Genomic DNA, 15,793 nt, shown 5'->3' on the forward strand with positions numbered 1-15,793 from the left:
CCCTTATTGGTAAATTGGCTTTCTCGGCTCCCGTTATTCTCCCCCCTTTCCGTATTGCCCGTAGTAGTCATGGCGGCCATGAGTTTGCTGCAGCGGGCTTCGGCCACTGCTGTGGCTGCACTGTCTGGCCGCCGACTCGGCACTCAACTTGGATTTGGGGGCTTCCTCACTCGTGGCTTTCCGAAGACTGTCGGTGAGTGCTGGCGCTGGGAGAAAGCGCGTGCAGGGAGAGCGGGATAGGAGATGGAGGACTTTCCCCCGGTGACCTTGGTGGGGTCTGGGAGAGACTGAATGTTTGGGGCCTGAGGAGAGATTGGAGCATGGGATCTGTAAGGAAATTGAGGGTTTTCTTAACCAGATCGATCGCGTTTAAATTATAATTAGCATTTGTGAGGCACTTTGCCTCTCAACTACCCAATTTGGTACTAATTTGCAGATGAAGGTGGGATTAGAAAGAGTAGAATTCCCAGGCACCAGGTTATTTGTACATTCCACTTGTCCTGGGTCTCTGGATCCACAGGTAAGAAGTCATGTTGCTGAGGAACCTTGAGAGGCTAAGCTGTCAGGCAGGTGGGGATACTCAGCGTTGCCCTAGTAGGTACAGTGCCTACATGTAGTTTTAAGGGGCCCAAGAATTTATTTTTTAATTTATTTCATTTAAAGTCAGGAGAAGAAAAAGTCTGTAATGTTAATGAATGAATAATAATAAATCCAGACTGGATTGTATTCGTTTTATATCAACACAGTTATGAAATGGAATTATTAACATTGTCTTAGAAAGAAAGGGGCTCATAAGGAAAAGTGCCTAATTCCTAAGAATGTCACAGTGCAGTTAGTGTTATAGGGCAACCCCGATATAAAATAAAACGGGTTACCTGGCTGTGGGTCCTCACCCGCGCGCTTAAAAGGGACTTATTAATACTCCACTACAGGCACACACAAAAGGTTAATAAAAGGTTTATTTACAAGGGAAAGGGAATTGGGGAAATGTACAACTCAGGGAGAAAATAGGGAAATAAAGTCTTTAATGCGTCCTACCCGATCCACCGACCTGGAAACCCAAAGGCACTCTCAGAGTTGGCCCAGCCTGCGAGCTGGCAGGGAGCCAAAATGGGGTATCCCCTCCAAAGCCCACGTGTCTGGCTTTATACCACACCTGGCTGCTTAACCCCACCCTCAGGTCCCAGCCACCTTCCCTTTGGTGGTGATGGGATTTGGAGTTCCCAGTGTCTTTTGGCTTTGGTCTGGAGTGGGGGGTGGAGTCTACAAAGCCTGTATGGAATTAGCTTTAGGACATCCTTTTCCCCCTAACAATTAAGGAAAAGTGCCTAATTCCTAAGAATGTCACAGTGCAGTTAGGAGAGGGATCTCTGGAATCTTTTGCAGGGGACTATGGGTTGAATTCTAAGGGTGTGCTTTATGTCAGTCTGTCTTTCAAGGACTCTGCAAAGTGCAATGTTATCCGCATTTTACAGATGAGGAAACTGACTTAGTTGTAACCGAAATCCTACACTACTGTGCCAAATTTCATGACAAAAACAATGACAGCTAACATTTATTGAGCATTCGTGACATGCCAGGCACCATTCTGAATCTTTAAAGGTATTCATCTACTTGATCAAAGATATACTGTAAGCTGTTTGTCCTATGCAATGCAAATAAAAAGGAAGTGAAATTTAAAGCCAAAAAGATCACCTCCAACTTCAAAATATCTTTTTCTACTAATCTGTCTTCTCCCAATTTAATCATGTCAGTTCACATAATGAGGTGGTATGGATAGAGACTTTCTGGAAAAATAATGGAAAGATCGCTGGTATTCAACAAATTTCCAGCTAGAATTTGAACTTGTTTTAAAACTACATGGATTAACATTCCTTGATAAAACCTCTTTGTAAGCCATTTGTTATTATAAATACTCCCCTATTCAAATACTTCTTGGATGATACTTAATCATGCCTAGCTGAAGGTAAACTGAGGTAAAATTTCACCCTTAGTTCCTCTTTATACACTATTTCCCATTTTTAGATAGAAAGATCATTACAGGTAGTCTCTGCCCTTTTCAGTGGGAGAAGGAAAGTATTAATAGCTGTATTGGCTGTGTTTTAGCCAGTGTTTTACTGGCTTTCAAAGGTATCTTGCATGTGAATCACTGCAAATGAAAGATTTTCTTCTGTGTATTATTGTTTATGTAGGCTCTGGTAGGGTAGAGAGCCTCATCATATTTTGTTTCTTCTGGAGCCAGGCTACCTGCAATCAAATCCTGGCTTCAGAGTTTAGTAGTTTTGTAACCTTGGGTTATCACACCTTGTAGGCTAAGTGGATGCATGTACTTGCTCAGAACCTGCAATTCTTCATTTTTGTTTTTTTAAAAAGAGGATCCTTATATTTTGTGCTTATATTCTTGACTGGAAAATAAAATAAAACAAATCATTTTCCTATTGACAAGTATTTATAACCCAAATGTATTTCTATATAATTTTGCATAGTTCTAGAATTCTCATTTTGAAATGAACTGGGCTCTTACCATAAGAACTACAGAAAAAAAATAATTTGGGGGCCTCCCTGGTGGCGCAAGGGGTTAAGTCTCAGCACTATGAAGCTATCTGCAGCCACTGCAGCTTGAACTCTATCTCCTGTGAGGGAGCTCACCCACATGGCGCAGCAGACCTCTCCTGTCTTGCCCACTGTTCCCCTCAGCAGTGTATTTCAGTCATTCCTCCTGTTCTGCTCCCCACTCTGTCTCTGGTGAATCCTCTCACCCTCCTGCACCTCTGGCCTACACCCCAGCTCTTGTATGCATAAAAAATAAATCTTTTTAAAAAAGAATAAAAAATGGTAATTTTAATCTATTTCCTAAACTATTTGTGAAAAGTTGGAAAAATCTATAACACCAAAGCATTAGCCTTCTACAGGGCCCTGTGGCCACATCTTTCTTACTGTCATGCTGTCTTCATTCACCTTCACTGAAAAACCTTTGTCAAAATGAGCAGTTATGTGTATTTCCTCTTATGATAAAAAGCTGAGATAAGTATTAAAAATAGATATTATAAACAAAGTGGTGTGGAGTTTGAGGCTCAGGAATATCACAGTTGTCAAAACTTAAGTTATTGCATTTTTAAAAAATGGTTATTGAAGCCTTAATTCCATATAATGAGCAACAGTTGAGAAATTTCAGGCTTTAGAGAGTGGTGAAAGATACCTTTCTGGTGGTAGGAGGGCCTGAGTTTCAGAAATCTGATAGTAAGCAATGTTTGCCCTAATATTTTAAGTATAAGCAGATGTCTGCAATTACTGAAGCTTAGAATATTTAAAAAGACTTTAGTGCTATAAAATGTACTTTGAAACGATTTCTAATAAACATTTATTTAGCACATTTAATGACATCATTGTTATTTAATCATATGGTAATTATATGTAAAGAAAGCAACAGTAGGGCCTTCCTGTGATGCAAGGGGTTAAGCATAGCACTGTGAAGCTTTTTGCAGCCTCTGCTGCACAAGTTTGATCCCCGGCCAGGGAGCTACCCACACGGTGCAGCAGACCTCTCCTGTCTCGCCCACTGCTCCCCTCAGCAGTGTATTTCAGTCATTCTGCCTGTTCTGTTCCCCACTCTGTCTCTGGTGAATCCTCTCACCCGCTGCATCTCTGGCCTGTACCCCAGTTCTTGTATTCACAAATAAATAAAAATCTTAAAAAAAAAAAAAGCAACAGTACTCACTGCATTAATATTACTAGAATGCAGCCAGACCAAGCTTTCTTCCAGTCCTTTTTTTATTTGTTAACATTTTACGTATCTATTAATAGTGCCAATCATAATCAGTGTTCCCCAGCCACATAGAGTTTAATCTATATCTCTTTATGGCTTTCTTTTTTGCATGGTGTGTGACTGTGCATGTGTGTATCTGTCTGTCTGTCTTCTGTCTGATTGAAAGGAAAAGCTAGGTGTATACTACCTAATGAGTAATTTACTTTTAGAGACTAAGGAATATTTAATTTACTCAAGAAATGTAAATTCAATTTTTATGGAGGAACTACCATGTGATAGACACCAAAGGGTACTGGAGATACAGTACTAATAAGACATTCTCTGACCTGATGGACTTTAACAAAATAATTAGGATTCGTAGTGCTTGTTCTTTGTTCTAAATGAAATAGCCAAATGATATTAAGGAGAATACATGGGAAGCAACTTTGGATAGGATAGTCAGTGAAGATGACTTTGAGCAGGTAAATTTGTTAGTAGCCTTGAAGGATGTGGTACAGAGGCAGCCATTCAAAGAAGCTGAGGAAAACTTTGAGGCAAAGGGAAAAGTGCAGATACCTGAAGGCAGCAAACTGTTCTGGGAATTGGAAGGAAACCATTGAATTTGATGAGTTGGAAAGCTTTTGCCCTTGCACTCTAAAAGAGGCCATATATTCAGATTCTTTGAGGGAAAGTCTTTGAGGCTTACCTCCTACATTAATATGTTAATCTGTGTTGTACCGTTATTGATAATGAATAACTTGTTGGGAGGGTAGTCCAGTTTAATTTTTAATAGCAGTAAGTGGTAGAGTCTTCTTCCTTGTATTAAGCTGAACATTACTTCTTGACACATTGAAGCTCAGCACACAATAAGCCCTTTGTCATGGGACAGTCCTTCAGTTATTTATAGATACTTCTCTGGTCTCTGGCCAGATTCCTTCTTTTATACGCCAATCACCTCAGTGCTTACAGTTTCAATATGTCAGTTTTCAAGTTGTTTGCCAGCCTAGGGTCTGAGTTGGAACTTGCTCCAGATTGTCCTTCTGTTAGGGGGAAAAGGATGACCTAAAGCTAATTAATTCCATACAAGCTTTGTGGACTCCACCCCCAACTCCAGACCAAAGCCAAAAGACACTGGGAACTCCAAATCCCATCACCACCAAAGGGAAGGTTGCTGGAACCTGAGGGTGGGGTTAAGCAGCCAGGTTTGGTATAAAACCGGACACTTGGGCTTTGGAGAGGGTCCCCCATTTTGGCTCTCCGCCAGCTCACAGCACGCGGCCAGCTGAGAGTGCCTTTGGGTTTCCAGGTGGGCGGATTGGGTAGGACGCATTAAAGACTTTATTTCCCTATTTTCTCCCTGAGTTGTACATTTCCTTAATTCTCTTTCCCTTGTAAATAAACCTTTTATAGACCTTTTGTGTATGCCTGTAGTGGAGTATTAATAAGTCCCTTTTAAGCACGCGGGTGAGGACCCACGGCCAGACAACCCGTTTTATATCGGGGTTGCTCCGTAACACTTATAAAAGAGTACTCTGGGACAGACATACCTCTGTATGGAGATGTTAGGGGATGGGGATGAGGGCATCTCCTGTTTTGACCCTGTACTTCTAGTACATCAGCTTAAGATTGAATTTACCTTTGGCTTTTCAAGTAAACATATCACACCAACAACTCTTCTTTAGTTGGTGGACAAGTAAACTTTTGGGGGTCCAAGCAGGACTTTCCACTTACTATGTTTAATCTTTTTTAGATTCAGACTTTTATAATGTATATGAAGATTTTGGGGGGACCCCATTTCATTATCATTGTAGTAGTCGCTCTTGTGGCAGTAGCTTTGTGTCTTTGTCAGGAATGACATCTCCACCTCATCCAGCCTTTCATAGAACTCTTGAACCCAGCAGGGCTATCAAGAGAGCCCTTTAGCAGGTTGCTGCAGTGATTAATCCACACCTTAGATATATTTTATCATTAAATAAAAATGTGGGGATCTGTAGGTGTGAACAGTACATCAATCTCTGTTTAAAGATACCCTATCCTCCCAGTCTCTGGTACTCAAGGAAGCATGCACTTTTTTTCTTAATTCATATTAAATATTTATGTGTTTGCATTTTCTTTAATGATTTTACCTCACAATATTACAGTGTACCCATATGAACCTGTATAAAACAGGGTAATTTAATACTTCCAGCTCCTGTTCGACACAGTGGAGACCATGGGAAGAGACTGTTTATCATCAAACCTTCTGGATACTATGACAAGCGGTTTTTGCACTTAATGGTGAGTTAAACATTTTGAGCTAAACATTTTTTTGCTTGCTTAGAAAATGTCTTATTTACAAAAGATTTTATTTTGTAGATTCATACTTCTTTTTTCAAAAGATAGACTGAGATTGTATACTGAGCGTCACCAGATAAGGTAGTGGGCCTGGGACCTGTCAGCCTGGCCATTGCTCCATTCACTGGAAATCAGAGGATAGACTGAGGAGCCCTGCAGGAAAGGGCTCTTTGAGAATTCTACCGCTGAACCATGACCCTGCACCAACTAAAGGGGCTCTTTGAGATCCTCTGGTCAAGATTGAGAAGAGGACTCTATAGACAATTGTGAGGGCAGGCAAGGAGTCAGCCTTTACTGATTAGCAAAAACAACAAGGAAGGAGAACTCTGGGGAGACCTTTCTGGGTATGAAAAAGATTCCCTGAGGTGCTGGGGCTAGGATTCTGTGCAGATCTGGGGTTTGAGAACAAAAGATTTAAACTTTATTGGCTGAGAAAGCAAGGAGAATTGACTTGGCTAACATCCATTTCTTGTTGCTAATTGTGGGCACCGATCAGCTGCAGCTCAATGCATGCAGGACTCCTGACTGTCTCCAGGGTGAACATTTCATGGAGGCTGTATGTCTGCAGCTCCAGTTTGAACTGGTCTGGTCTCAAGGTCTATGACTCTTTTCTTCTGTGTCTGTAACTTCCCTTTTTTCACAGCAGTCAAGTTGATAAGCTGTGGAGAGATAACTTAGGAATGCCCAGACTGGGGGGAAATTAGTATTAGAAAACAGCAGGCCAGGAACTTTATGGCAGCAGGTGTCTGGGTCTAGAATCATCAGGTTTTTAACCTGTTGTTTACCAGCCCATGGGAACAGCAGACTTTTGTCCTTGAGTCCTTGTCTGTCTTTGTCCTGAGACCCTTTCTGTCTCAGTAAGGTCTGACTTGTTACTGAAAATCATTCTAAAATAGTGAACCTTTCATTCCTCAGAAAAAGGATTTATGCTAAGTGAAAGTAAAATTAAGCCATTCTTTCTTCTCAAGATTATAGGGTTTTGAAATATAATCTGTTTCCTGCTTGAAGATTAAAAAAAGATTCCACAAACTACAAAACTTTGAAAACGGATTCATTGGGAATAATTATTTGTATTACTAAGATACTCTTTAAATTACCAAAAGCTTAGGAAATGACTATTCTAAATGAGGAATTTCATTATTTGGGAACATGTTATTTCTGTGTTATTCAGCAACATTGTTTTCAGAGGGTAAAACTACTATGCTGTGTGTATTTATGTGTCTCAAGACTCTGTAAAGAAAAGTGGAGACTTGGAAAAATGGAAGATTGCTTGGACACTGCTGCTGGTCCTCAAACCCACCATTTGAGCATTTGCTGTCCTCTAGGCTTTCTTTTACTCTCACTGAGCTTCTTGTCTCTCTCCATTATCTTGGTTAAGAATCTGCTTTTCTTGGTCCTGTGCAAGTCAAACTCTAGACAGTGGTTGAAACCATCTTATTGTTTTTACACTTCTTTGTACAAAATTTTCAGACTTCATTACAATGCTTTCACCAAAAAAGTGGGAAAAAAACTCTTAATAAATATAGATTGTATTATACTTGTACAATTAATCCTTACTTTTTTCTTTCATTTTTGGTATTAAATACAGAGATCTAAAAGTTAGAGCAAAAGACAATCACAGAAATAAATAATACTGCATTTCCAATTTGGCAAATTTATTTTCTAAGAAATATAAGGAAATCACATAATTATGACAGTTTGAGGGTAAGAAAAGAGAGTCAGGAGAGGCTTGTGTCAAAACTTATTCTCTTGCGGGCATATAACATACATACCAGGTTTCTTCTAAGGAAGGTTCATTTATACTCTTTCAGTTATAAGCCATACCCAGCTGCTCTTTTTTTCCTAATGGATTCACTTTAAAAAAATTGATTTATGTATACTGTATAATAACCATAATATTGATATATAATAAATAGTGATTATATTCCAGGTGCATTTATAAGTACCCAACATATTTAATATTTATAACAACCCCATTGTGGTTTCTAAATAACGTCCCCCCAACAGTGTCCACATCCTGATCCTAGAAATCTGTGAATCTCGTATTTCAAAAGATAAAAGAAATTTTGCAGATGTGATTAAGGATTTTGAGATGGGGGTGATTTTCCTCGATTATCTAAGTGGGACCAATGTAACCATGCAAGTCCTTATAAGAGTGGGGCAGGAGGGCAAGGTAAAAAGCAGATGTGCGCTGCTAACTTTGAAGATGGAGGAAGAGGCTTCGAGTCAGGAAATGTAGCCAGTCTTTAGAATGTGGAAAAGGGGAGGAAACAGATTGTCCTTGTAGGCATCTAAAAGGAATTTAGTACTGTGGACTAATTTTAGACTCTGACCTTCAGAACTGTAAGATAATAAGTATGTGTTGGTTTAAGCCACTAGATTCGTGGTAATCTGTTACAGCAGCCATAGAAAAGTAATAAATATATATATATATATCATATTAGATATTCTATTGTTCCCATTCACAAAGGAAAACTTTTTTTTTATCTGAACAGAAATTCTACATTTTGTTGACTGGGATTCCAGTAGCAATTGGAATAACTCTGGTGAATGTATTCATTGGTAAGTCCTTCCCACCCCACCCCACCCTAACCAAATTTGTAAATTTTAAAAACCTATGTACATTAATTTTAAAAAATGGATTATAATGAAAAGCTCTTTAAATAATAAGATAAACATAAGCATGGGATTTTACTTTTAAATAACCAAATCTTAAACTGAAATAGTATAAATATTTTTTAAACATGTCTGTTTTCCCTCCAAAAACTTAGTCACTGATTCCCTAGAGATCACATTAAAAAAAACTTCAGAAAGCCTGTCTTCTCATTTCCAGTTTCAAAACCAGCCTTGACCAGTCAGATTAAGGCAAATAGAGATGGGGGTAGAAGGTAGGCTGAGAGAGAAAAGAATTTTTTATCCACCCTGGAACATACAGAATTATTATTTTACAGAGAATGGAGTTGTGAATGATAGTAAATATTACATTTACGTGAGAAATTCTGCTCAAAGTACTTCTAATATCTTGAATCCTAAAATGTTTCATCTAGTAGATTTAGCAGGTTTAGGGAAAATCAGAAGGAGTAATACATCTTTTATTGTATCTTGTTACACAATGTATAAAAACAAAATGGGAAACTCCCATATAATGCTATAACAATTCCTTACACAGAAAAACATTAGAAAGACTGATGAATGAATTTTCAACCAGATTGAAGTCACTCTAATGTATTAGAGATTTTCACTGATACAAATAAAAGATTTTTAAAACCATGGGAAGTTGATTTTTTCACTTAAATAGTAATTAGTATTATCAACTCCTGATACTAAGGTTGTACATCACTATTTTTTCTTATTAGGTGAAGCTGAGTTAGCAGAAATTCCAGAAGGCTATATCCCAGAACACTGGGAATATTTCAAGGTTGGTGTATAAGTCATTGAAAGTTACTTTCTGTCAGATGTCACATCAATGCCCTGGTTAATGTCTTCATTCAGCAATTATGATAGTTTTGTAATCAATTTTTGATACCAAGTAGATGATGTATATTTTGTCCACTTTTTAATAAACATCTCTCTGGGTAATTTTCTGCAGGTTTTATTTTAAGCTTTTTTGTTTTTTAAAGAATGATTCTGTGTGTGTTCTCTAACTAAGCGGAATAACAATCAGAATTTATTCTAAGTTCAATGCCATAGAAAATATTTTATCAATATTAATGCCAGTAATACTGATACTAACAGAATTCTTAGTTATATCTGATTTTATCACTAGTTTTCATCCGAATCTATTGGTGTATGGGATGATTCTACTTTTGTTTCTTGACCAGGAATCACTTGATCCTTAAAAGTCTTGTGAGAAGACGAGGCAAGGAACAAAGTCAACTGTCTTCAATGTTAAATCTTAAGAAAAATTATACATTTAGTTTTTCTGTGCATCTTGTGGAAAACTTCCTTTTTGGGTTCACCAAACCCTGGGTTTTGCTCCTAAATCTGTCGCTGAAGATACTGTAGTGTAACTGGAGAGAGCACAGATTTTGGTGTCATACAAACCTGATTTGAGTCTAGATGCTGCCACTTTGTAACTCTCTAACTTTGTGCATTTTTTTTTTTAATTAATTTATTTAGGGCCTCCCCGGTGGCGCAGCGGCTGAGCGCTGGGCTGCGAATCTGCCCGCGGCCTCTGCGGCGCTGGTTCGATCCCCGGCTGCTGGAGAGGGTCCCGCATGGCGCGCAGACCTCTGCTGCCGCCCGCTGCTCCCCTCGGCGGTGTGCTTCGGTCCTTCTGCCTGCTCTGCTGGCCTGCTCTGGCTCTGGTGAATTCTCTCACCCTCCTGTGCTTCTGACTGTGCCCAGTGCTTGTATAAATAAATGGATAAATCTTTTAAAAAAAAAAAAAATTAATTTATTTATACAAGCACTGGGTACAGTCAGAGGCATGCGAGGGTGAGAGAATTCACCAGAGCCAGAGCGGAGAATAGAACAGGCAGAGTGACGAAGTACACTGCTGAGGGGAGCAGTGGGCGGCAGGAGAGATCTGTCGTGCCATGTGGGACCCTCGCCCAGCGGCCGGGGATCGAACTGGTGCTATGGGCAGCTTCTCAGCCCAGCGCTCAACCGCTGCGCCACTGGGGAGGTCCACTTTGTGTATTCTTGATCTATCAAATGGGGATAGACGTATTATCCGCCTAATGGGTTAAAATTATTTAAATATATAAATTATTTTAAATAATTTAATATTAAAATTATTTTTAAAAATATAGAAAACATTTGGCACATTTTAATTTACTGGTTTGACATAGTCACTTTCAGGAGTAATAAACTGGAAAAGCAAAGTACTATTCAGAATCTGACTAATTTTAAATAAATTTTCTCTTACAGCATCCTATATCAAGATGGATTGCCCGTACTTTCTATGATGGTCCTGAAAAGAACTATGAAAAAACAATGGCTATCCTTCAAATTGAAGCTGAAAAGGCTGAATTACGGTAAAAGACGGGAGGGAGGGTTTAGAGGGCAGAATAGAAAATCCTTTCCAATGGCTACAAATTCCAACACTTTAGGATGCTCTACAAAAAGGATGAAAATGGGAAGAGAATTGACCTTTTTAGAGTAGAGATTATAAATTGGAGACTAGGACACTATTAGGAGATAGTATCTGTCAGATTGAAAAGAATTCTTTCTTAAAATATCCCACTCTTGGGCCTCCCTGGTGGCACAAGGGGTTAAACACAGCACTATGAAGCAATCCACAGTCTCTGCAGCATGAGTTCGATCCCCGGCCAGCCAGGGAGCAACCCACATAGCGCAGCAGACCTCTCCTGTCTCGCCCGCTGCTCCCCTCAGCAGTGTACTTCAGTCTGTCTGCCTGGCCTGTTCCCCACTCTGTCTCTGGTGAATCCTCTCACCTCCCGCATCTCTGGCCTGTACCCATTTCTTGTATGCATAAATAAATAAATCTCTTAAAAAAAAATCCCACTCTTTCCTCTCTCCTTTCCTCCAGTTTCCTTTTCTCCTGCACCCAGTTTTTTCCTTTGAGGTGGCCATCATTTGATAATTTCTTACATATATTCCTAGAAAAAATTTTATCAAAAGATATATTTTATATATCTTTTAAAAATATGGTAACACAAATGAAATCCTCATAAATACTGCTCTGTGTCTTGTCTCTTTTTCACTTAAATTTATCTTGGTGCTCCTTCTATAACTATATAACCACATTTTTCTTCATGGCCGCATCATCAATATCATTGGATGGATAAGCCTTCATTTTCTTAACGTCCTGTATTGTTCTTTCCCCGTTCCTTTGATATGCTATATAATGCTCTGGTGAATATCCTCTTATCCATGCGTGTGTGTAGGTGTTTATATTATAGCAGTGACACTGAGAAGCCAAATGTTATGTTTTAAGTTCTGATTCAGTAGTACCAAACTCTTCTCCAAAAAAAAAGTCAGTTGTCTTTTTTGACACCAGTGTAACTTTTTCTTCACATCTTTTCCAGTAATGGAATTTATCAAACCTAAATATTTTTTTTAATTTTTAATTCTTTCTTTATTTGGGTGGAAGAGCTGGGGTGTAGGCCAGAAATGTAGGGAGATGAGAGGATTCACTAGAGACAGAGCAGAACAGGAGGATTTACTGAAATATACTGCTAAGGAGAGCAGCAGGCGAGACAGGAGAGGTCTGCTGCACCATGTGGGTCAGCTCCCTGGCCAGGGATCAAACTTAAGCCATTGTGGTGATAACGCTGAGACTTAATCCCAAGGCAACCAGGGAGGACCTTTTAACCTAAATATTTTTTCTGTTAAGATTGTTGATAATGTTATGAAAAAACCTCATCATTTCAGTTTTTTTGTTTGTTTGCTTATTTTTGAATATCTACTGGTCGTTTCTTTTTCTACAAATTGCCTGTTTTTCTAATTCAAGAACCCTCTTTAGTTTTTGTTGCAGATATGCTTCTCAGCTTGTAGCTTATATTTTAACAGGGTAGAATCTTTTATAACAGAAATATTTTTATGTTTCAAACAAAACTGTAGCAGTAGCCTAATGATGTTTTTGAACACTAACTATGGGCCAGTGGTTTAATTGCTTGTATTTGTTGTTTATTGTCAGGTTTGTCAGTCTTTCTCTTTCTGGAATTTTAAGTCATGCTTAGGCATCTCATAAATGTGTGTGTGTGTGTGTGTATAAATAAGTAAATATATAAGTCCAAAATTAGCTTTTTAAATATTCACTCATGTTTCATTTTGCTGCTTTTAAATTTGACCCTATCTGAAATATATCATGGTGTTTGAAATAGGTTTACATATAATCAGATATATCCATTAAATTCAGTACAATTACTCAATAAATTTGAAAACAGTATATAGCTGTATAAACTGCCATAATCAAGGTCGTTTCAATTGCCCTTGAACCTCTTTCCTGTCCTTGTGGTCAATCCCTAACCCCTACTCTTGACCCTAGGCTACCATTGATCTGCTTTCAGTTTGTTTGTTTTTTTAAACTTTGTTGCTTATAAGAACTGCTATGATACTGAAGATATTGGAATATAATTAAATTATTAAGATACTGCATAACTTGCTTGTTTTCTGCATATATATCAATAGTTATATATAGTTACCATATAGAACTTTTATTAAGTATTTAAGAGCATGGAATAGCAATGTTGTTCGTGAAAGAAGGAAATTGATCTCTATTCTCTACAGAGAGATTATGCAGTTTGTTAGCAAGGATATGGACAAGAAAATAGATCTTAGAGTTGGAGAATATTTTTCTTAATCCTAGTTTTTCTTTATAAATATTGATCATTTGATGTTAATTAGGCTGGTGAATTACATGTCTTAGTCTGTCCTGTTGGTGATGGGCAGCCTCTATAGACAGGATGGGAGTTCCTGCAAGAAGGCTTGTTCATTTTTAATTCCTAGCACTTGTCACAGTATATGTGGCCTCAGTAGTAGGCATTCTGTCATTGATTCTCCAACACCTAAAAGGCAGAAAAGACAAGGAAATACTTCTCTTTAGAGGTGTCAGATTTATGCATATACATGTATCTGTATATGCATAAAAGCAAAAGACTCTGTGGTTATTCTTTTTTTTTTTTTTTTAAGATTTATTTATTTATGCATACAAGAGCTAGGGTACAGGTGAGAGGATTTACCAGAGACAGAGCAGAACAGGCAGAACGACTGAAATACACTGCTGAGGGGAGCAGTGGTCCAGACCGGAGATGTCTTTTACGCCGTGTGGGTATCTCCCTGGTGGGGGATTGAACTCACGCTGCAGTGGTTGTGGATAGCTTCATAGGTTGTGTCTTAACACCTTGCGCCACCAAGGAGGCCCTCTGTTAGTTACTTTATAGAACTAATTCCTTAAATTTATAAGTGGAAGTGCTAGAATCATATTGTTGTTCTTCCTTTTGTTACAGGTTAAAGGAGCTGGAAGTACGAAGATTGATGCGCTCGAGAGGCGATGGTCCCTGGTTTCAATATCCAACCATTGATAAAGCGCTTATTGATCATTCTTCAAAAGCATCTCCTGACAACTGATCTTTTATTTCTCCATATGCAAAGTGTATTCTCTTTAAAGGAAAAATAAACTGATAATTCTGTATTTTTACTTTGTGTGATGAATAAAAGATCCCCTTGCATTGCTCTATTTCTCAATATTGGCCCAGAATAAGGCTTTTATGAATGTGTGATTTCAGTCTTTTTTCAACTTCATTGAGGTATAGATGACAAAGTTATAAGATATTTAATGTGTATATCATGGTGATCTGATACATGTATCCATTGTGAAGAGCAATTAAGGATTTTAATTTGGGGTTTGCACTTACTCTTTTAAGAAAGTTTAAAATAGAGTTTAAAAAAACCTCAGTGAAGTAAGCATATGTGAACTCCTAAAGATAACTTTGAGAAGTTAATGACAGATGAAAATAAAGAAGTCTAATTTTGTTAAGTATCAGGAAGAGTAACAGTTTATACAAATGTCTATGGTGTAGGGCCTCCCCTGTGGCGCAGCGGTTGAGCGCTGGGTTGCGAAGCTGCCCGCAGCCTCTGCAGCGCCGGTTCGATTCCCGGCTGCTCCCCGGCCACCAGAGGAGGGTCCCACATGGTGCGCAGACCTCTCCTGCCGCCCGCTGCTCCCCTCAGCAGTGTACTTCGGTCCTTCTGCCTGCTCTGCTCCCTGCTCTGGCTCTGGTGAATTCTCTCACCCTCCCGCGCTTCTGACTGTACCCAGTGCATGTATAAACAAAACAAACGAACAAACAAATAATAAAAACATGCCTCTATAAAAGAAAAAAAAAATGTCTATGGTGTAGACATCTGAATTATTTAGGGACAATTCAGGATTTTCAATTACAGAAATACTTCCCAACTATATAAAACATTAACACTTTGATAAAAAATATTTCAGCGTACAAGTCTCAACATGTAATCTCATGCTCTTAATCCTTTAAAATATACTCGTGTATGTGTTTCTTAGATCACACTCACAGATTCCTTCGAGTTCTTTTTTGTGAACACTGGAGAGGTTGTCCCACAGGTAAATGATTACTGCATAGATTATGAAATGTGAGTAAAAGCTAAAGTAATGGCTGTTATTTACTAAGCATTCGGACTATTGAGCACTGTGCTAAATTGTTATTTTCACATCATTTTCAAAATGACCTTAAAATTACAATTTTATTCTTTTTTTCGGCCGGGTACCGAACCGGCGCTGCAGAGGCTGCGGGCAGCTTCGCAACCCAGCACTCAACCACTGCGCCACCAGGGAAGGCCCAAAATTACTATTTTAGAGATGAGACGTCTGAGGCTCAGAGATTTTAAACACACAAAATATTTACAAAACTAAACATTTAAAGCAATTATACTTCAATTTCCAAAATGACCTTTTAGCTTCAAGCATGTTTTCATGCCTGTAACAACCTATCAATCAATGCATTATCACTTTGAGAAGTACATTCTTATATTCTTCAGGAAAGAAGAAATGAATCCAGATTTCCTGAGACTTAAATCAATATATTATCTTCAAGGCTAAATGGAGAAATTGTTTTTTGACATCTTAAACTAAAGCTCATAGGCTGCTCATTAAACAAGTACCTTTTGAGTGCCTTTGACTATACAACTAAGGTCCTTTGGGGAGGTGGTAATTTTCTTGTTTCCCCAGGAGAGGGCAGCCTCACCCACTGCTCCCAGATTTTGTTCTGAAGTTTCCCTGTGCAA

General features: G+C 38.6%; 1 protein-coding gene across 1 annotated transcript; it reads left to right on the forward strand.

Annotated features, from left to right (window-relative positions):
* The first annotated feature begins 29 nt into the window (after nt 1–29).
* On the forward strand, nt 30–14,365 carry NDUFB5 (NADH:ubiquinone oxidoreductase subunit B5). Its single transcript, XM_037525149.2, has 6 exons — nt 30–193; nt 5,934–6,022; nt 8,575–8,641; nt 9,436–9,497; nt 10,952–11,058; nt 13,996–14,365. Exons 1-6 carry the CDS (start codon nt 70–72, stop codon nt 14,114–14,116), a joined length of 570 nt encoding a protein of 189 aa, XP_037381046.1. The 5' UTR covers nt 30–69; the 3' UTR covers nt 14,117–14,365.
* The last annotated feature ends 1,428 nt before the right edge of the window (nt 14,366–15,793 follow it).

Source organism: Talpa occidentalis, unplaced genomic scaffold (genome assembly GCF_014898055.3).
Source record: "Talpa occidentalis isolate TD23 unplaced genomic scaffold, MPIMG_talOcc4v2.1 talOcc4.4, whole genome shotgun sequence".
Taxonomy (NCBI): Eukaryota; Metazoa; Chordata; class Mammalia; order Eulipotyphla; family Talpidae; genus Talpa; species Talpa occidentalis.